The sequence below is a fragment of the Perissodus microlepis genome, chromosome 1 (genome assembly GCF_051167445.1).
Source record: "Perissodus microlepis isolate ML-2025 ecotype Zambia chromosome 1, ASM5116744v1, whole genome shotgun sequence".
In the NCBI taxonomy this organism is placed as follows: Eukaryota; Metazoa; Chordata; class Actinopteri; order Cichliformes; family Cichlidae; genus Perissodus; species Perissodus microlepis.
In genome coordinates, this window is record NC_140461.1 from 16,191,343 (window position 1) to 16,214,507 (window position 23,165).

Genomic DNA, 23,165 nt, shown 5'->3' on the forward strand with positions numbered 1-23,165 from the left:
AAATGCAGCTTAATGCAGTATTTTTTACATTAATGGCAAAACATTCACTTCAGAGTGCCTCTATACTTGGGGAAATGTGTGACAGACGTACTTAATCCAGTAGACCTGAGGTGGAGTAAATCCGCTATCTTCATCTTTAACCTTGTTAACATTACTTAAATCATAAACAGCTTTTCATCCACGGGGCTTTAGCTACACCAGTGAACAGCCATAGCTCCCTCTATGGGGCAGTATCTTTAAAGGGACACACTAAGATTACTTGTGTCAGCGTTGTAGCTTAGTGGTGGCATTGTGTTGACACACAACAGATGAATATAAAATCTTACAAAAAACAAAAATGTGCTTGAAGCAAAGCCCTGCAAAAGTATTTTTTATATACACAAATATAGTACACACACACACGCACACGCTCACACAATCTTGAGTGTCCCTCCCAGCAGGCACAATCACACTCAGGCAGATAATTCAGTGTCACAGAGCGCCTTGTCTCTGACCCTCTGGCCCCCTCCAGACAGAGGAAGCAGCTGGACAGGGACCCACGGCTGCCTAGAACTCACTTCCCTTGGGGAGCTTAAAGAAGAAGAGTCCCTCTCTGCCTAAGAGAATGACCAGCTGAGCATCCAGGGCTCAGTATGCCACTGTACGGCTATGTCCCTGTGTCCAGAAAGGCCTAAGCAGGATGAGAAAGTCTTCAAAATCTGCAGCAGCACAATGCTTTAAGTGAGTTAACACCCTGATGAAAAATATATCACAACTAGCTTGGTTTTGCAATTAGATCCATTCTATTCTGTGAATATTCTCTGCCCACAGCTCATAGGATTGGATTTTTTCTTTGTGATAGTGTTTGAATATTTACCTGCTGTTCAGAGGTGCAAACCACATTACTTACAAAAGATTTATTTTACAAAACAAGGACATATAGCTAATGATGTACCCATTTTGCACCCATGATTAGCAATGACTACACCCAATTTTGGGTCTTTCTAAGACACATCCATGCAGTTCTGTAAAACCTAAAACCTATAAAGTATATGACAAAGGAATTAAGTTTTTCCAAGTAGAAATCTGCAGTAGTAGCTATAACCAGTACATGTAAACATACTGAGTGTGAGACTCGATATTTTTAAATGCACACATGAACACATGCGCGCACACACAGAGCCCCTTACTAAGTGCGTATTAATATTGTATGGTTAAATGGGAAGTGCTAAGATTTTTTCAATTGCCTTGGCAGCCTGATGAAATATTAAACATTCAGAGAGTTTTTGTTGTAGCGTAATACCAAGGAAGGGTAAACATGAAATAAATAACGGATTTTAAAGGAAATGTGACACATAATGCTGAAATACTTCCTTTTAGTTCAGACAGATATCACTTTTTCAAGATTTACAAATAGCCAACAAAAAAATTAAATGTACAGTTTTGGTGCATTTCAGCACCACTTACATAAAGCAACTGAACTCACTCAATCGTAACTTCTGATTCCTGAATAGTGTTTGCGCTGTTTGGTATGATTAGGCTTTTAATACATTGACATAGCTGCTATTACTAAGTCAGCTTTAAATCTTATGCATATTTGCCCCTGCCAGCTCTGCCATTAGCAGTTCCACAGAGATGCAGCGTCTCTCACTGCTGCATCTTAATCAAATCTTGAATCTTGATCTTAATGAAATGGGCACGATTAACTTTTTAAAAGAATTAACACTTTTATTCAAAAATGAAAAAGTCAAGAACAAGTACAAATATAAACAAAGTAGACAAGTCAATCTGAGTCCGAGTCGCTCTGAGTTTTAATGATCCGTTCTGTTGGACTTTCACTCAGGGTCCCAAAACTATGTGGTGGCCAGAGCTGTACGGGACAAAGGGTGACAAAGAAAGAATGGATTAAAAGAGAGAAAAGACTGGCATAAATACAGAATAAAGGTGCTTCTAACCATATTGCACACTTTATCACATGGTGTGACACATTTGCTAATATGAATTTTAATGACACCATTGACATCATAGCAAATCCTGTGATTTCATCAGCTGTCATAGTAGGGCCTCCAGTGGAGTGCTGCTGTCCAATCAGATGGACAGAAGGTTGGCTGACCCATTTACAGGGTCGTGGTTGATATGACATCCAGTGACACGACAACATAGCAGAATGGAAAGCTAAACAATATGTTGGCTAGGCTTTGGTCAGTCAGACGCACTTGCTTTGAACTTTTAACTGACTCATGGCATTAAATTGTGCTTAAAACAGACATTGTTTGATAATAATAATTTAAAAAAACAATAAAAGACTAGAAACACACACACACATATAGGTTGGCCATGAGCTCAGTCCCTAAAACTCTTATAGGAAGAAACTCCACAAATACCCCACACATTTGTTATGCTTTTTTAAATATACATATATGACAATGTAGAGTTTACCTCCCCCATTACCTTTAAGCAAACACGCCCTCGGATGAGGGCATAGGGAATTGGGCCATAGTTCCTTGAGTCAGTAGAATTCCTAAGGTTATCCCCTTCTAGCCACACATGGCCTTTTGGAACCTGGAAACATTGGCACACATTGGAAGAAGGCAAAAACAAAAGTTCATAATGTAAAAGACTCTAGTCCACAAAAACGGAATGAGATAGAAGTCTTAGAGTCTTAAATTGCACCATTACTCAACTTTAAGAGACACAAGTGATTTGATCTCATTTAGCGAGAACCCCTCCCCATATTCCAGACAACCCTCCCTCCTTAGCCTATCTTAACGTTAACCTGCTTGTCCCTCTTTAACCTCGCACCGTCTTAGGAGAGGGGTCATGGGTAACGGGCAGGGTCGGGCGAGAAGGGATTTAGAAGAACTTCAAACAGGGTCATTAGGCTGTTGGCTGAGATCTGAGCCCCTTTTACTCAAGGAGGGCAAAGCCAGAGAGAGGCCTGAGATAGCTGGGCAGCAAAAAGAAAGGGAGCAAGAGAGGAAGAGAGAGAATGAGGGAGAGCTAAGCTGCGGCTAGCAGCAGTGTCCAAGGGTCTCCACCGCAGTCCGACCTGCCAGTGGGGCGGTCATCCGAGCGCTCTCTAATTCACAGTGACACCAATTATGATTAATCTCATCACTTTAGGAGAGTGGGCTTGTCAAGTCCCTAATTAAGTGCGCTGTCCCCCCTATATGTGCAGACAGGATCAACAACACATTATATTGTCATAATGGGCATCACAATCCGCGAGTCTATTTTTGTGTTGCCTAACTTTTTAACGGCAAAAGTCCTCTGGAGGAAGAGAATAACGTGAATAAAGACAGAATATTATCCGCACTGAGGTGACGTCACATCTTTCCCTCTGTATTCCTTATCAGCCGGCTCTCTGATTAGAGTCTTGAGTACTACTGTGGGATGCTGCATTTCATTTCATATTTGATAATTGAGACAGATGATGTGACATAATCACAAGCCAGTGACACGTTGACCTAACACGAGGTAAACAACTCACTGAATAACGACGACACAAATGAATATCATTAAAGGAGTCATCTGAGAACCATATGTCAGCATGCTGGATTCTCACCATTACACCTCATTAACATGGTAACATATGCTGGCTCCCAAGCACAGGAAAAAGAAACACAACCGTTTGTCATCTGCCAAACCAGAACCCCCCGTTTCTCCACATTCTCATCTTTTTTAAAAATATTATCTCTACTGTGCTTATCTTAAAGGTTACTTAGTCAGTACCTCTTAAGAATTTGTGCGTAGTGTAAAAATCATTGAAAAGCAAAAACTCCTGATGGCATAATTTCTATTTAAAGGCCTAATCAAAAACACTGATTCAGACCAGCAACGTCTGACTGACAACAGCACTTTGTTTCAGTGTTTATGAATCAAACCAAAACCTGAGTAAAGTCTGACTTTAAAGATCCACTAGGCAGTATTTCACCAAGTGAAAAAGTGAAGAGGTCTGAAACTTGAACCTGCTGCACTGCGACCAGCATGAGGATGAACGCTTATTCATATCACTTTGTAGGTGTGTGAATAATCCAAAGCAAAACAAAAAAAACTTAGCAGGTCAAGAGAAAATCTCTCAATTAAAATGAAATGGATGCAAGATAGTCATAAACCAAACAATGCACATTTCAAAGAGTGTTTTTCAAAGAAAACTGCAGTTTCAGGCAGGTAAAGAGAAGACTATGAGGAACGCTCGATTTCTTTTTGGGTACACATCAAGGTTATAATTAAGATGTTTCTCTGTCCACAGGGTGTTGACATAAACCAGTAATTTGTCATTTTACCACATAATAGCACCAACATGTTTGATTTTGACAGAGGAGCCGTTATCAACAAATGTCATTTCTAACCACATGTATTTCCAAAAATCCTGTTAGGCTCAAAACCAGAGCTGTTGCAGTTAGAGGCGGAGTCACTTTGATCAGCTCCGCCTGCGACTCTGGTGTGATGGATGGCAATGACTGCACCCATCCTGTGGTTGCAGGTTGGGTTGACGCCAGGCATTGTGTAGCTGTCAGAGACATGTCGAGAAGAGCTGAAACAGGAGCTGTATTCACTGTGGAGGTGTGTTGTTTAACAGCCACACCATTAAAGTGCTCATTATGTTAACATGATTGGGGTGGGGAATTATGTTAAAGCTTAATACAGGAATACTGAGTTCATCTTTCATCATATTGCTCTGTCTATCTTTACTGCAAAGAACAGAAAGCATAGCGTCATTTCATCGCTCTTATTTCTCGTCTCTCCATCTCTGGTATAATATTAGGGATCGAGTGTCATTGTTTTGACACAATAGCTCTGACACAGAAATCATTCCTAAAAGGTGACAGGGCAATTAGTGTGCTGTTGGATAGCTGAGGGTGGAGAGGGCCTGCCTGTCTGTCAGAACAGAAAATGAGGTGTTGACAGGGTGTAACACTCCCTTCCAAAATTCATCTTTACAGGTCCACCCATAATGCCTCACACTATTGTAATAATCACACAAACAGATCTATCCATCTGCTGGTGGGTAAAAAGCACCAAACACACATACATGTGCAAACTGTAATTAATTATAATGACTTTGACTTAATCTAACAAAGATGTTACAAAGAGACACTGCCCTTTTAAATAAACGCTCTACTTAAAAATGAACAAAACAAAACAAAAAGCAAAACAAACAATCAAACTAACTGGTAATTGTGGTGTTGCACCTGCTTACACAAAGAGATATCCTGGTTTCTGAATCCCCAATATACACATTATATCTGTTACCGATCGTCAATGATGATGATAATTGGATCACTAGTTGGCAAGTTGTGATTCAGATGTTCTTAGTAACCTGATATATAATCCATCCAACTGAGATACTAAACCTGTGAAAGGACTTAAATTAGTGAATTAAGGTGAAAGGACATGTAAAGTGAGTCTAAGTCATATAATAATAGTTCTCCACCTAGTGGCAGATTTTTCAAAAAGAGACTCAAAACTAAGATATGTGTTGCTACATTCTGGTAACACAAATCACAACAGAGTGACACCATCTCTTTTAAGTTCAAAGTTCGATCTTCTGTATATATATATATATATATATATATATATATACAGAAGATTATATACATATGTACATATGTATATAATATGAAAATGCTGTTTGTAAAAGAGAAAATATATACATTTCCTTTTTCATCCAGTGAATGCCGCTTACAGGCCTTGTGTCTTAAGTCTTTTAAATACACAACAGATTTAAAAACCATGCAAGATAAAAATCTTTGGTTCACACATACACACATGCACACAGACCGACACACACACAGCCTCCCGCCCATCAGTCTGTCCATTCGGCTGGCACTAACTCTAACAGGCTTCAGAGAGATTGCAGGCCTGAGCTGTGGGTGTTGGGGAGAGTAGTAATAGAAAAGCAATGACAGTGGTTTCAGCAGCAGAACCCCTGTTCACTCTCTGGTTTTATCACTGTTCTGAGGAAATATAGGTGTTGTCAAAACTGATATTTTGACCAATGACACAAAATGGATGTGTGCGGTCTAAAATGTAAACAACAGGATGATAGCCTATAGACTGCGGTACACACAAAGAATAAGCGAGGGACAGTTTTGCATTATGCATAGAGATTCTGCTTGTCATTTTTAGGGTGAAACAAACTATCAAGTGTTTTGCTGTAAACACCTTCTTCAATCACTTTCTATTTGCACTGTATCTTTTTAACCTTTTTTTTTTTCCTTTCAAAGACAGTCACTGAGTTGTGGTTGTTTGAAGTAAAACTGCAAAGCCGCCACCAGAAACCTTACTTGGTAAATCAGGTAATCGCAATATGTATAAGAAAAGCAGCTAAGAAGCATGACATCTTCAGAAAATGTGGGCGTAATGATGATGATCCTGATGAAAAGATACTTACATATGTGTGGGTCTTGAACAAATCTGATGGGGAACTTGTGCAGACCTTGTCACCCTCCAATCCAATTACCCTTTTACAAATGTTCATATTTGGGTCAAATGGACTTTTTGCAATGACTATATCACCCCTGAAAGGAAACCATAAAACACGATTATTTAATAAGAAAATGCAAAAAATCCCATATGATCTAAGACACCATTTGAAATGACTAGTAGGATATTAGTATTGTTGTGCTTTCTTTTATTTTTAGGGGGAAAAAAGCAGAGAAATGGTCACAAATCAAGCAGTGAATCACAAATGCACACTGAAATGTTAAAATGTGTGCTATAAATATTCTAAAATGCTTGCTGTCATCTTTTTTTCCCGACTGCATAAACTAAGTGCAACCTACTTTTGTATTTTGCAAAGATGCCGACTCATCCGTTCAGAGAAGACAATATCCTCGTTGACAATGGTGGGCTCCATGGATGGACCAGAACACTGAATAAAAGCCAAAGAAAATTCTTTCTTAATTATTTCTTGTAAGAATAAAAAAAAGTCATTAAATCTGTAATCTTTTAATACGAACCACGACTAACTCTCCAATGTATTCAAAAGCACAGTGTGCAATGCAGCCATACTGGATTGTGTAGCCCACAAAACCAAAGGTCTTCCCCAGCACACGGCGGAACATCTCAACCTACAGAAGAAAGCAGCCATGGATTATAATGCAATGTCATCGAAGTACATGCTTGATCCATTTATGGTAGGCTTATGTTCTTTATGGGATTTCTAAAAACAAAAGCTGTTTTAGGGTTAATGCTTAAAGGTGTGGACAAGGTTGTCACAGTTGGCCTACTGCTAAGATGGCACATTCTATGGTGTTTCATTCACAGAGGCTGAGCGGCCAGTTCACACCAGAAAACTGCCCTGAACTTTGATCCTGCGTAGGATGGACCAATCAACACCTTGTGCTCAGGTGATGGACAAACACAGAAGCTGTGACACATCCAGCCAAGCAGCTCTGCACTGTCGGCAGCTAGTCCCTGACACTGTGCTGCCTCCATCACCACCACAGTCATTAGAGTAGTTATCAACTTCTGTCAGCACCATAGAAACAAAAAGACACCAAAAGCACCCAAACAACTGCCCTGCAAACACTGCCACATGAACACACACAATGAGCACCCATGTGTCTTCTAAGCAAACATCCCAGGCACACTTAGGTTATTGACTTTTACTCAAGCTGCAACCTGTGGGGTGGTTGGAGAAAAGAGAGGCAGTATTTACACACTGTTGTACAAAGTGCATATGCGAGCCCACACACACACACAAACACACGCGCACACACCCCTGCGTAAACACAAATGCAAACTGAGGAACAATAGATACAGCTTGATTTTGATGTTAGCCTGCACCTCAAACATTTTCTTTTAGCTCACGCTGCTGTCCTGCCAGTCCACCACAGGGTAAAGAAATCTTCATCTCCATCTCTTCTTTTCCTCCTGTCTCTTTCCCTCTTTCTCTCTCCATGTCTTCTCTCCCTCCCAGGGTATTATTAACCAAAGCAAGCAGAGCGGAAACCAAAGCCCCAAATCCTCAGAGCTCTGGGAATGACTTCCCAAAGATGGACAAGGATTAGACCCCCGATTTCTCCTTTGCCCCCACCACCTCCACTCCCTTTCTCCCCAGGTTCTCAACAGACCGGGTGTCAGGTGGCTCTCCCAGCCCTGCCAAAGGTGTTACCCCTAATCCCATTACCCTCCTCCACTCCTCTCCACTCTCACAGACACACACAATGCTCTCTCATTCATTCCGACTATACATCACCTATTATACCCTCTATTCTTTTATCCCTAGCATGGTTTGTCTCTGGTCTATTCACCAACCTTTCTGATCCAAAAAAGAGCAACTCCATCCTTTCACCTCCCTCTGTGCTGCTACTCTGTTTCTTTCCCCGATCACCACTGGCAACCCTCTGCTTTTCACTACTACTTCAAATGACAAAGCTTGAGCAGGTGAAGGGAGAAATATACGGTCAGGACAGGGCCCAGATGAAGTGCCCCCTTCCACTTGCAGCTTGCTCCGGTCTTGTTCTGTTCCACAGGAACTATAAACTCAGTCCTCCCCCAGCTGGTACAATAACACCTCTGGCCCCATAATTCCTCTGTTGGGATGCAAATGGTCTAAAGGTTAATGTGAACCTCAGGTCTGCACGAAAGCAACATGTTCATCTATATTCATCTAGCTCTCAGCTTACTCCACCAGCATCTCTGCCATTCTGTTACTGTATTGCAGTCTCAGACATGATCTCACATGTGCTCTTCCCTCTGCTAGACCAGGGATCAGGAATCTTTGTTAGCACTTATTCTCAAAGCACAGTGGACAGCCTCCCGTACAGCTGCCCTCATATCTCTGTTTCATCACCCCCCTCCATTCCAGCATGCATTCATCATAGGTAGGGATTAAGGGACTTTGCATAACAAGATCACACGGCCAGTGACTGATATCAAGAGAGTCCATATGCAGCCGGCTGGTTTTCTGAGGCACCCTCTGTCATTGATAGTGTGTGTCTGTGCGTGTACATGTGGTGTTTTGGTGTGTCAATGTGCACAGACAATAGCATTACCTATGTGTTTCATGGCAAGTGTATATGTTAGCTGCAGAGACTCCACTGGGATTCAGAACAAGGTGGACATCCACAGAGACCTCTGATGTGATCTCTATTAGCTCTAAATCCCCTGGGCAAAGAGTCAGATAACCCACACTATCTCGGTCTTCTAATAACCAGTGCATGTTTATTAGGGGGATATCAACATTAAATGAATGCTGTATTACAGCTGTAAATACACAAAAAGTCTCACTGTTAATCCAGGATTACATGCCAAACATGTTCATGGGAAAAAAAAAAACAGCTAGTGCGGCGCTCGCTGCAGAACCATCTGTGGCCATTGGCCTCCCATTGTCACAGAACAGTGCTACAGTGACGAGAAAGGGGGAGCCCAAATGAGTAGCTTTTGATGGAAACATTTCATTGTGTGTTTAACTCTGTGATCTTACTCCTGAAGAAGCCCTGCTCATTCAGAGCAGAAATCATAAGTAGATGAATTAGGAGGGGTGAATTCTGCTATACCAAATATGAGCATAAAGTGCTGCAGCAGTGGAAAAGCCTATCAGGACATTTAAACCTCTGTCAAAAACATTATTAGTCCAAAATTTGAGAATGCATACATAAAAAAGGGTTCCTGAATATTGCAATGACAACAAGGAGAAAGAAATGAAAGCCAATCAAAAAAAAGTGTTTCCAATGTTTTCTCTTTAATTTCAGCAAAAGTAATGCTGCTTCAGTACTATCAGCTTACCAATGGATCGACATGAGATGTTTCTTAAAAGTTGTAATTAAGAAACTGAACTACATTATGTATTTGCTTGGAAAAAACATAGGGGGAAAACGTCTCAAAAATGAAGATAATCAGTGAAATGATTCCACTGCCGATTTGTTTCAATTAGAGTCTGCCAATATATGAACAGTAAACAAACAAACAAACAAACAAACAAAAAAAACAAGAGAAAAACAGCCAAAAGCCAATAAAAGCTTATCACAACTGACACCTAATTAAACTCATATTATTGAAGCCATAAGGAAATATTCAGAAAGGAATTACGGCTACTAGTCTCAAGAGATTTGACCCTGCCATGGCTGAATAGTGTTAATTGATATACATGGCCAGTCTATTAGAGCCACAAAGGGAATTTCAATCCAAACAGCACACAAGGGCCTTGCGGTGGACTTCTTACACAACTAAATTAGGAAAACATGGGCTGAGAGAGAACTGGGCAACAGGGGGGCTAAGAGGCTTACGAGCCCCTTGTCAGATATTCTTCTTCTCCCTAAGGATCCCAGATGGAAGGGAGTCTGGAGAAGCAGGCAGAGCAGAGATGGGATGAATCCTACCTCTGATGTCTTCCTCTGGGCAGCAGAAGGCAGGGGAGGGTGGGGCATAAGTCCTGTTGCGCAGAGCTTGACTTGATCTTAATGTGAGCTATAAAAAGGAGGAGGCTTGGCAACACAGGGGGTCTGTTTCAACTATCAGTGCAATCACAGATAATCCTGCTGATTTAAACACAGACACCTGGCTTGATGGGGAGTGACAGATGTAAAAGTCCCAGTCACTGAGTACCATGTCTGGTCCCCATCTCTCCTAGGTCTGCCTTCTATCAGAAGCTTAATTGAAGGGACTGATCTCCATATTGCGCTTTTCATTGTTGCTAACGGCAACACAGCCGTGACACAGCTGAGCGAGGTTACTATTTGGGGCCGAGGATTTAAACCTGCAATCAATGGGTCAACCAGAGCAAATAATAGCAAAGTGATATGAATACAACTGCTATGAATTGAAAGGAAGTGTAGGTTGACAGAGTCCCTGGCCAATAATATTGAATGGAAAAAAAAAAATCAGTCACTAAGCCTTATTGTGCAGAGCACAAGTGATTGTGTTGTGCTGGCCTTGTGCTGACAGATTTTATCTGGTGTTGTATCACATTCACAAAGCCATTTGGGTTATGCACTGCTCAGCTAATGAAATGGCCTTTTATATTTTAACACTAACTGCTGACAGGAACCTCAACCGTAAAGCAAACCTACAATTTTTAAAAATGCGATTTCCTTTGACTCAAGTTTCCATACTTTCTACGTCCCTTTTGTATAGGTCAGCTAAATATGACTCAGTGTATTTTAAAACTACATCTGTAGAAAAAAATCCCAGGAAACCAAAATAAAGCTATTCAAAATATGGGATGGTGAATACATGGAAAAAGGCAAATCCTTAGACAAAATTAGTTGTGTACAAGACCTGTCCTATGCTGATTGCACTTGTTCCTTTAGAATAATGCTTTTCTTTCAGTGTTAACAAAACAAATATGTGCATGTTGATGATAATCTTGCATCCTCCCAACACACAAACGGAGCCGCTTCTCGCAGTTCAATGCTGATGGCAGAATTAGACTAAAGAAATCCAAACAGTCAAACCAGGAAAGGTCTGACATGTTATGACTGCTGCCATTATATTGCTCAATCAGATACAGATTAAAATGACAAAAACACCACAGAAAAACACTAGATCACACTTTGAAAGGGGGGAAATTTGTGCTATTTTTTCTGCAGTTAGACTGCTTTGTGTACACTATCATACACTGAAGAGTGCAACAGAGCCAAAGGCTTAAACTGAGATTTAAGAGAATTAAAAAGGAGATGAAAGGAAATGTACAGAGAATGTAGGGAAAGAGACGCATTCATACATCCCGCAAGTTGCACTGCTGATGCAGGTCCTCCTCCTTTTGAGACCCAGGCCAGTCAGCGCATCTTATTTGCCTCATATAGGCTTACTACAATGCCCAGCGTTGTCAGTCATGATATATTCCCTTGGTCCCCTGTCAGCACACATAAATCTCACAGTGCTGTCAAAACAGCAGGACTGTCTGCTGAGAGCATTTGTAAAGTGAGCAGTTGGGCAATTGTTTCCTCTGGAGCATCACAGCATCCTGCGATCTTATGCTGCCTCTGGCCTCTCTCTGCCAAACAAACCTTTTTGCAGATGTCTTAAGGATCACACCATTCACTCACCAGTCAACTTTTCCTAACACTAGCTTTTCCTAACAAAACAGTAGGAGTTCTTCACAAAATAGTTTTCGTCATGAACAGGCCAAATTCACATTTTGAATTCTCTGGAAAAGCACAAATGCTCCTGATATTATTCAATCCCATTCAAATTTCTCATGGCAGTGTGACAGCGAACTAGCATGCAGAATATGAGTACCTTGAAATCAAAGGAACTTACTGCAATTTATCAGCTTTTTATGTTATTATTTATGTATCTGCCAAAAACCCATGTGCATTACACTCTACATAAAAGTGTAAATCTACCCTAAAAACTGACTTCTGATCACACTAAAGCAGTCAAACTATACTTAATTATTGTAAATTAATCCTACTGGCAACAGAGATGCAAACAGCTACTTGAGCATGTTGAATAACATTAAAAATAAACTAATTAGGTGCAAGGGTTTTTGGAAGAATAACAGTAATAATATAATTTTTGATAATGCCACCAATTCCACATAAAGGCTAACACAAATGTCTCCTATTCCATTATTTACCTTCACCTTCAACGGCCACAGTCATAAATACATTTGATATGAGAAACAGATTACAGGTTGGGACAGGGGCATGTGTACTATTATGTTATATCACATTTATCTCAATTACTGGATATTGTTTATGGTTGGGAAACTAAGAAAAACATTTTCATGCTATTGCTTGATGTAGTTTTTCACTTGCTTCCTGGGGCCTCTTCTATAATCTGCAAATATTTTCCAGTTGTTGTCTGGTCTTCATTGCACAAAGGCCAGTTTAACATTGGGTCTGTGGAGCTATACTTTTATAATCTATGATTTGATACTACTTGCTGAAAAAAGCAAGGCCTCCCTTGAAAAGGTTGTTGTCTATGGGGTGGCTGCAGCTCAGGTGGCAGAGCGCTAACTAACCAGGTTTGTGGTTTGATCCCAGTCTGCTCCAGTCTGCATGCCAAATATCCTTGGGCGAGATACTAACCCCAAGTTGCTCTCTGAAGCACTTGTTGTTGATTGATTTGTTGCTAGTTGTCCTTTTGCTTTTTAACACACAACCTTTTATTCTTTTGAAGTCCCTGTGTTAATTTCTGGCATAAAATTAAAACATTAATTGGGCTTGAATACTTTGAAAATTCTTACATCAAGATGGCCATCCTTTAATGCGAAACAGAATAGAAAAACAACAAATCACTACTACAAATATTGTGATTTACTTTTTACAGCACAATAGAGAACTGTGCAAGTCTTTAGTCACCCCTTATTTCTCTATAATTTAATGGGAAAATGGTAAATATTATATATTTATATATATAGAATACAATATATAAGCCTAAAAAAAAGAGTTTAAAAGTCAACATTTGGTATGACCACCTGTATTCCTACAGACTGAATTCTCTTAGACAAGCTTTCTTTCATTAGTCTCCAGGAATAGTTTTACATCTTCTTAAAAGCTCTTTTTTTGGATGTTAGCTACCTTTTGTATCATTCTTTGACAAGATGACCCCACACTAATTCAGTAATGTTGAGGTCCAGGCTTTGGGCTGGCCAGTCAATGACTGATATTGCGCATTTTCTGTGTTCATAATTCCATTAACCTTGAAAAGATCCCCTATAACACTGGCTGTATGCAGCTTCAAACCACAACAGAGCCTCCGCCGTATATTTTAAAGATACCTGTATATGTTCACCGGTGTACCCTTCTCTTGACCTGTATACATAATGATAATTTGAACTAAAAATTCAAAATTTGGATTCATCATTTGACAATACCTATTGCCACTGATTTTCAGTCCAGTCTTTGTGTAATTTAGCATCCCTCATCTTTTTATCCGTTTCCCTTCATTAGGAATATCTTCTTGACAGCCACGTCCAGTGACATCATTTTTAAGTATTTTTTTTTTAACCATTGCTTAAGGACATGACTTTCAGATACAATAAATCTCCTGTAGATATTGAGGAGTGGCTTAATACCGCGACACATTATCGTACATTCTCAGGAAATATTCATATTATTTAGAATTTCAACGTAATGCATTATCGTTTAGCAATTTGTGTATTAAATTACAAAACGATTTAAATAGTCTCTTTTACAAACATTTTAACACTGTATAGTATAAAGGTAAAACTGTTCAGTGTAAGCTCCTTACATACAAATGTTGTCATTCATTAACGTATTTATAAGACACAATGTTCAGATTTTGTGTAATGAGGGAACGAGGTCATAATCGGGAGACTCGATATACTTTTAGGGACTGAGCGACTTCTGAATAACTCCTGTTATAATAACAACAACAGATAAGCTTAGGTTTTTGTAGAAAATTTTAAAAACAAGACATTTAAACTATATAATGAGTGGAGTTGTACTCACTTTCTAGCGTGTGACTAAAAGCTCTCACCGGGCACTTACAATAACAGTTGAACTTCCCTTTTACGACTTCCAGGAGCGGCACTGTAACAACAGCGGAAGTCATTGGTTGAGCCTCACCAAACTCCTATTTGATTGGATAACACGTGCCAAAACATCAGCACGCGTCAGCACGTTACTGACAGTATGGCAGCCCCCGTGAATAGTGTGGGTAAACCCTCAGCCGAACGTCCACCGTTCAATAGTACGAGTTTTCAGAAGAAAACAAGGAGCAAGTTAATATCCATACCTGGTACTAGACCTTCGGTTCAAAATGGACAGCTCCTAGTCTCCACCGGTGTCACGTCACTCGACTATTTGCTCGGTCAGTCTATCATTAGGATGCTAGCTACAAAGGCTAGCAGTATTTCTCAATCTAACTTTCGCATGCTGGATTTCACGTTACTGCAACGTACTGTATTCATATTATCAATGCAATGAGAATGAGAAGAAAAGCCATTATATTAAGGACGAGTTATGACGTTTGACATTGCCAGGACAAGACAAATATGCTTTTATTTTAAACGCATAATGCATTTTCTAATTAGTACTAGATGGAAAAGCTGTCTGTGAGAAAACAGTGAAAACAACTAGGTAATTTTCACAATAAATGTTGATTATAACAAAATACCTAGAGGGCCTTATTCATTCCCAGTTAAATCCATTTCCCTATTACTTTTTATGCACATTTTATAATCAGTTACATTCTTATTAGTTGTCTTGCACTGTGGTAAGCTAATTCGATAGTGTGGCAACTGCTGAGTTGTTGCTTTTCTTAATTCAGACTAAATCTATTAAGGCCACTTTAGTCTTAGGTTAGGTGTGGGTTAAATGGAGCAAAAAAAGGATATCTGCCATTTTAAGGTCTAACGCTTAATGAAGCTCCTGGCATAACAAAATAGGGCAGGTTTATTATTCAAATAGTCATTTCTGTAAAAAGCACGGTTGCCTGAAAGCATCTAACAGTTGAAAAAAAAAGTACTACAATTATATTCACATGTTCATGTTGTCTCTGCCAGCTAAACGTGTGAAAAAAATATTTCTCCACAACTTCAAAATACTCTCTAGTTATGACAGAACCTTTGTGGCAACTGTACTGTCTGTTAATTGTTTACCTGTTTGTCAGTATGTTGCACCTGTCGTTCTAATTTGTCATTTGACAAACGTTTTGTCAGATGAGCAGCTGACATAGAGAATGTGGCCATCAAAATAGTTTTTTACAGCTGAAGTACAGTTCATGGTTGAACAGACATAGACAAATGTTTTGACACGTCTTTACTGAACAGTGATTGGCAGTGCTCGTGAAAACATAATCTCGTCACAACTTGGAACTTGTAGAGAGTTGCTGTTGTGCTCACTGTCACGTTCGTGGGTTCATTTGACATAGTGACAAGTCTAAGTGTCTCTTGTGTAGATCCAAAAGGACAGAGATGTTAGCAGCAGTTGAACAAAGGGAGGGTTCATAGTGATTTGGACATATTGTATATATGAGACTAACATGTAACCAATATTTTGTTTTTTGTTTCCGCAAACAGGTGGTGGATTAGCAGTTGGAACAGTGCTTCTCATAGGTGAGCATGTCACTTTAAATTTCTAAGTATTGACTAGTTTATGGTTTCTGTTAATTGGACCAAAGAGCAAGTGTCAGTGCCTCAGGAGGTCCTTTTTTACCAGCTGCTATAAGACTGTTTAATGTACAGTGATGCCAGTATGATGTTATCTATGTGTTGCATACTTGTTAATTAGTTAGTGGCTGTTATTTATATATGTATTAACTTTATTATGATTAAATATTGGTTTGGTCTTTGAGATATGTGGTAGCAGACATGTGTTGCTACTCTGGCAATAAAGGATCTAGCTAGCTAGCTACCTAGCTCACTATCTAGCTATCCTGTTAATTCAGGTTGAATGGGCTCGATATGAGAAAGCTTGAAATCAGTCTTAAAAGATAATTAAATATTTAGGGGTCCAAGTAACAAATAGTCCTAACCACAAAACAGACACTGTAATTTTTCAGAGTCTTTCTTCTTCCTATTATTATTATTGCTTCAGTGGTTTACTCCACACATCTTCAAAAATGCTAGGGTCTGCTGAGTGACTTGAATTGAATCAATAGAACGTGTTTGTGAGGCTTTGTGTGGATGTCTGCATCCACTGCAGTTTGTTGTGAATGCAAGGATCTGTCCAGCCACAATGCAACAAATATACAAACTTCACATGCTTCCTCCAATCAGACTCCAACTCAGTTAAACATATCCCTGCTGCCCACAGCTGTCAGGAAGTTTAATCCTAAAATTTTGGGTCAAAAGTGAAGCTTTAGCAGCCCTAAAATTGTTTTGATTCCTTTTCTTATAAATTATATTTCTGCCATAAAATTGTTTGTGCAACAAAATAATTTCTTGATGCAGTCATATAAAAAAGAATGTTTTCTCAGGACTCTGTAGTTATGTGAAAAAATAAGTATATACCCCATGATTCAGTAGCTTATAGAACCACTTTTAGCAGCAATAACTTGAAAGAATCATTTTCACATTGTTATTCATTAAGATTTGTGGGTATGTGTTCATGCACTGCTATCTTATGTTCTTTAAAAACAAGCCATACTTGGTCAGTCTTTTTCTAACTGCACTGTCATGAACTTTTAACATTTAACATGCTAACTAAGCCCTCTGGATTCTGAGATGTAGGTCTGGCCTTGGAATGAATTTGCTAGGACTTCCACTGTTTTCCAGTTGAGAGTAATGCTTCTCACTGTGGACTCCAAGCTGTTTGATTTTGCTGCTGTCTTTCCTTCTTAGTACTATTTACAGAAGTGGTCACACTTGCTGACAGACAGTTAAGTGAGTTAAGTTATTCAAGTTCATTTGATTAGCAGCACCCTTTTAATTCCTATGGAAGCAGTAAGAGTGTACTTAGTTTTTCACATGACTGCATAAAGCTATGTGGAAACTTTCATCTTCACCTTACTGTATATTAAGCCTCAATATGTGTGCAAAGGAATTTTAGGTTTTTATATTTATTTTACTAAATTAAATTAAATAATACAACATATTACAAACATACACAATATAAGAAATAGCTCTAATGTATACAAATAGCCCAATTATAAATATCCAGAATATTACAGAGATTAAAGGTATATGATTGACATTCTACTCTAAACTGTAAACTTTAAAAGCTTTGTTATTTTGTAACTATTATTCTGTGTACTGTGCATTACATGGAGGAGTTGTACTGGGAGCCACAGGCAGGAATGTCGTTCAGTGGTGCATTTGGGTCATGTCATTCTCTCACTGAACATGCTCCTGTGACTGGTCAGCACATCATGGTCTGGGTGGGAGTGGATGTTTCCCACAATGCTGTTGTCCATCATTGTCCTTATCTTGGACAACATCCATCTCTCCAACACTACTTTAAGGGAGCTCCATCCAGCTCCATACCTACATCCCTTCCTGTAGAGTGCAGTGGTGTTTTTAACCCAGTCCAGCTTATTATCAATGTGTACTCCGAGGTTTTTATAGTCGTCCGCAATGTCCAGATCGAACCCCTGGATTGAAACAGGGATCGCAGGTTTCCTGGTCCTCCTAAAGTCCACCATCAATTCTTTGGTCTTTGTCACATTGAGCTGCAGATGATGGTGCTCACACCATGTGACAAAGGAGTCCACCACAGCCCGGTACTCTGTCTCATCACCCTCAAAGGTGCATTCAACCATTCTAGAGTCATCAGAATACTGAAGATGGCAGGTCTCTGTGTAGTGGCTGAAGTCTGTGGTGTAGAGGGTAAACAGGAAAGGGGAGAGGGCAGTCCCGTGTGGTGCCCGGTGTTGCTGATCACCTTTTCAGACACACAATATTGAAGATGCACATATTGTAGTCTTTCTGTCAGGTGCTCAACAATCCAGGACACAAGAGAGGCATCCACCTGCATCACTTTCAACTTATTGCCCAGTAGGGTCGGCCTTATGGTGTTGAATGCACTGGAAAGTTCGAAAAACATGACTTACAGTGCTCACCAGCTTCAGGCCACCCGTTACAAAGCTTTCTAAGTTCTTGAATCAACTTTTCTTGAAAATCTTCTCAATGGCATTCCTTTTCTTGTCTCTTGTTCATCTTTTCCTGTCACATTTTCCAGTCAACTTAACATTAATATGCTTTGATACAACACTTTGAGAACCGCCAGCCTTTTAAGCAGTGACCTTCTTTACCTTATGGTCCTTGTGGAGTATGTCGGTAATCATCATGTGGACAACTTTCAAGTCAGCAGTCTTCATCATGATTGCGATTGTTTATACTGAATGACACCAAGAGATATACGATATTTTTGCAGCACGAGTAGTAATTTACCTGAACACAGAGATAAATAATCGAATAATTTCAGGTATTCAAAGAAAAAAAGGTTTTAAAATATTCCACTTTATGTGATGAATATAGAAGACATGAAATTCTGCCTTTTTGAATTCAGTCTGTTGCATAATTAGCTTTTTAGAAACTCTCCGCAGCAGTTTCAATGAAGAGATTTCAAGACACATAGTTACTTTATCCTCTATATTCCTTTGGGTTCAATAAAGTTATTCTTATTCTTTATTCTTATATTCATATATTCATTCGTGTAGAGCCAAAAATTAAATGTATTCCAGAAATGAAATCAGCAAGCTACAGCTGACAATATTGTTGGTTGTTCTCTCCATCTTTGTCTTTAACATGTCGCTGTCTAGCAGAATGGCAAATAGACTGATGACCCTTTGGTCTCCAGTTAGAATCCCAGGTGTTCACACTTTTACTGTGATCCTTAATTAATATGCTCATCTGCAGATGTGTTATAGAACTTTTCAGAATTACATTCAAAGCAAGTGGATTTTCTGGTGACATAAATGTCTTCCACTGTATTATTATTGTTATTATTATCATTCATCATAGGCTAGGCTATATGCACTGGTGGACAGTAAGGTTAAGATAGTCATGTTTCCCCTTGAAGCTGTAATTTGTGTGTAGCCAAGGCCTATACCAACTGATGATATTGCTTTGCCCTTTAATTCATCCCCCCAATCGATGCAGGAGTCAGTGATTACACACTAATGCGTTCTTCCCTTCCATTTTGTGAATCAATGTACGGTTGGTTTCATCTGGTAATGAGAGACACAGTAAAGGTGAAATGCGTGTGTGTGCATTCTCTTGTGTTTGTCTCTCAAAGAGTGGTGTGTGTGAGAGAGAGAGATGGTGTGTGTGTGTGCACACTGTGCTGTCTCTGTGTCTGTTTTGTTGTGTGGGTGGAATGGGGGGAGTTTGGAGTGTGTGTTTGTTTGTGTTTGTTTCAGGCAGTCGTCTCCTACACTCTGCCCCTTTAGCTGTGATGGCCTGTTTGTGAGACACAGACATAAAATTATCAGACTGGTCGTTGTCTGCCTTTGAAGTGTCTTGAGCTGTCCATCCTGGTTTGTCATCCAGAGGGGGATCAGTCCAGTATGGCTGCTGTCTGAAGATCTCTCATCTCTGTGTTTTTGCAAGAGGAGGAACAAAGCCTCCAAGCTTTTATTATTTTGGTCATGTATGGTCTCATTCTTATAGTTTTAGTAAATGTCTCTTTTCTTTACTACATTTTATGACACGTGAATAAAGGTGCTCTTTGACTATATACATATGGACTATGTTGAGAATTGACTATAATGTGGATGGTGATTTAGAAGATGACATGTTTAACCGTTATTATTATGGTAGAATTTCCGCTAGGATGCTTAGTGGCATAGGTGGCTTGAACAATATAACTTAAATATGCGATAAAAAGGACAATCCTGAAGTAACTCACAACTCAAACTCAGTTGTAAGAGTTGGTTGGATGCCAGTTGGTTCAGTTTAGTCAGATTTAGATGAAAAACAAAAGATAACTGAAGGGTATACTATGAAGTAAGGAAGTTCAACATAGCTGGGTTTTCTTTGTGTTGGCTGGCTTGACAAAATCTAAATCCCCAGTCAGAGATAATGGGTATCACAACAGTAGTTGACAACTTCAAGCTATGTGCATGCTCACATAAAAAGAGGATTTCACAAGTCATATGACTGTTTTTTCTGCACAAAATGATCCCTACGAGTGCCACCTACTTCAGTTGGAGACATTAACAATTAATGATGATAAAATGGCAATAGAACAGAAAAAATCTAATAGCAAAAGATGAGAGATTAATGCTACAGAAAGTGATTAATATTGGGATTTAGCGCAAAGCAATAAAATAAACATTTTCACTTTAGTTTTTTTTTATTTCTGATGTGACAGCTGTAGATTAGATATTTGAAACTTTAAACTCAATACATTTTAATATTAAACTGTCCCAGAGCCTACTGAAAGAGATGTGAAAATCACTCGTTTTTTTGCCAAATCAAAGCAAAATTATTTTTATTGGTTGAATGGGTATTCTTGGTGATAAATAACTCAGTTAAGGCTTAATATAGCTCACATATACGTTAAGATTCCTTCGTAATAAATGGTAAACAAAAAACTTTATAAGAAGTGATAAAAGCAAAGAAAAATCGAGTAAAGGTTCTCTGTTCTTTGTTAAAACTCGATAATAATTACGTATAAATCAAGTGTAAGTTATGAGGGAATTGTGAATTTCATAAGTAAAGAATAGCATGAATCATATAGGTCTTATAAGACTTACATATAAAATAAAAGTATTTTCTTTTGGAGGAAATAGAGATGTTTTTTCTATGTATTTTCTGTATGAATAGCTTCTTATCTGAGCTTTAAGGACACAAATATTTTAAATATGTTTTAAAGGTACATTTTTTGGTGTCAAGGTGATCAGTCAGAAAAATCATAACACCACAGGTTTAACATTAATAAACTGCGCAAAGACAAATGGCAGTTGTGAGTTGAACCCTACCATTGGAGATACATTAATAGACATTAAAGGCTTGCAAATGCTGCTAAATTAACCCTTATTTGTAGTAGTGTTTATAGTAGTGATTCACTTTTTGAAAGCTTTTTTAAACAACTGTATTCTTTTGTTTACCTGCTGCGTGTCCTAAATTTAACTCAGCTGCTCAGCAGAAATAATAATAATAGTACTTTATGGACCAAAGACATACAACGGGAAACATTGTGACCTAGATATTTTCTCCCCTGCAGCTTTAGTAGATATGATTCAGGACTCTTTCTCTCCCGCTCCCTTGTTTGAAGGCAAATGAAGCAGAGGCATTCCCCTTTATCGAACCTTAGTCAGAATAACCCAAAAAAAAAAAAAAACAAAGATGGGGGAAAAAATCATCCCATGACTGTCCAGAGTGACTGATCTACCTCAAAGATATGACTGTCCCCCACCCCCTGTTGCTCCTATACCCTGCCACCTCCCGCCTCCTCCTCATACCCCCCGCCTCAACTGCCTAATGACTCCTGGAGGTTCCATTTGTAAGGCTCCCATAGAAACACAACTACAATAGGCCCCATCTTGAGAGGGCCCATCTGGGAGTCTTTGTGGGGCCTGCTGAAAGCCACAAAGGCCTGCTGACCTAGAAACCCATCAATAAGAGAACAGGGAGCCCCACCGACAACAAATTGAAGAGCCATGGAATTTCCTTAGCCATCCTGAGTCCGTAGGTGAGGACCTGGACCAGGAACGTGGGAGGAGAAGGGAATTCTCCGGATGTTCGAGGATGACACCTCAGGATGTCATTCCCAAGCTGTCAGCTGTATGCCCATTACCTTCAACTGTCACTGCTGCCTTTGTCCTTGTGCCCACTGGTTGTCATTGTGAAGAGAGGCCTATGAAATCTTTACAAAATGGTGATTGTGACAGGAAGCAGCAATAGCATGCTGTGAAGGGTTCTGGGCCCTGCTCTGTAGAGTTTCATATTGATGATGCAGGTTTTTCTGCTGGTTTGGGGTGAGGAATGGACGGGTGGCTGCTTTGTACGCAAGAACAAAGACTACTTTTGGGAAAGTGTGTTTGCTGTTTAGAATTATGTGCCGGTCCATTTAATGCCTCCTCTAATGTGGCTCTAATGTCATCCCTCAGAGCAGAGATCTGCCCACCATACACAACTAACTTTTTACACTGTTAACTACACCTGATGGAAATGACGTGAGAATGATAGTGAAAGGATGCCATTGCCACTTGAATGCACACAAAAATCTGAGAGATTCATGTGAACCTGTGTCAGGAAGCATTTTGAGAGAAGCTCCTACCTTATCCTACTTCTGCCTTCTCTTGTCACTTGTAGTACCTTTCCATTTAGTGGGAGGGTCCAGGTGAATGCTTAAGGCAGGTGTCTTTGTCTCACCTCCACTGCTGTATGGCGAAATGATAGAAATACTGTTTTAAGACCCTAACAAGAAAGGTGAAGATGTCATCTCCACTTTGATAGTCAGATCACACTACATGTTCCTGTGACATGTCGATTGCCACTTCATGTCCCTCTTAAGGTAACCAGAATGTGGTCCTTACATCAATTACAGTTTGCAGTTGTGATGTGGTCATGAACTGCTGGATCTGTGATGTGTGAATGAATGTTGAAGAAGGAAAGAATATCAACAATGTTTGGCATTAAACAGAGATTTTTTTTTTTTACTTATTATCAAATTCTAATTATTGTTGTCTTTGTTTTATCAATATTTCTTTTTAGAGGAGGACCGGTTTGATAGCTACTCTCGCATGATCCTCAAGTACTTCCTGGCAGAAGGAGTGGTGTGTCGGCATGAACTTTTTGTTGCATCAGCTCAAGATAACCCTGATGACATCTTACAGGTATGAGGGGAGGTGTCAGCAATTCTGTAACAACTTGA

General features: G+C 39.5%; 2 protein-coding genes across 2 annotated transcripts in view; one reads left to right on the top strand and one right to left on the bottom strand.

Annotated features, from left to right (window-relative positions):
* Window positions 1–1,681: 1,681 nt before the first annotated feature.
* On the bottom strand, window positions 1,682–14,446 carry immp1l (inner mitochondrial membrane peptidase subunit 1). The gene is made up of 6 exons (XM_084932025.1): window positions 14,352–14,446; window positions 6,945–7,055; window positions 6,768–6,856; window positions 6,377–6,503; window positions 2,431–2,541; window positions 1,682–1,849 (listed from the first exon to the last, which is right to left on the bottom strand). The coding sequence occupies exons 2-6, from the start codon at window positions 7,047–7,049 to the stop codon at window positions 1,763–1,765; spliced, it is 519 nt and encodes a 172-aa protein (XP_084788151.1). The 5' UTR covers window positions 7,050–7,055; window positions 14,352–14,446; the 3' UTR covers window positions 1,682–1,762.
* A 78-nt stretch (window positions 14,447–14,524) lies between these two features.
* Window positions 14,525–23,165, top strand: part of elp4 (elongator acetyltransferase complex subunit 4) — a 53,847-nt gene continuing 45,206 nt past the window's right edge. The window contains exons 1-3 of the mRNA XM_084932014.1: window positions 14,525–14,712; window positions 15,923–15,958; window positions 23,006–23,127. Coding sequence (XP_084788140.1) covers window positions 14,535–14,712; window positions 15,923–15,958; window positions 23,006–23,127 — 336 coding nt within the window. The 5' untranslated portion in view covers window positions 14,525–14,534. The remainder of the gene's footprint in view (window positions 14,713–15,922; window positions 15,959–23,005; window positions 23,128–23,165) is intronic.

Coding starts and splice junctions, on each gene's coding strand:
- immp1l (XM_084932025.1), bottom strand. CDS start 7,049: ATGTTCCGCCGTGTGCTGGGGAAGACCTTTGGTTTTGTGGGCTACACA. Junction 6,857..6,944: donor ACATTGGAGAGTTAGTCGTG/GTTCGTATTAAA, acceptor GCTTTTATTCAG/TGTTCTGGTCCATCCATGGA. Junction 2,542..6,376: donor TGTTCAAGACCCACACATAT/GTAAGTATCTTT, acceptor CAATGTTTCCAG/GTTCCAAAAGGCCATGTGTG.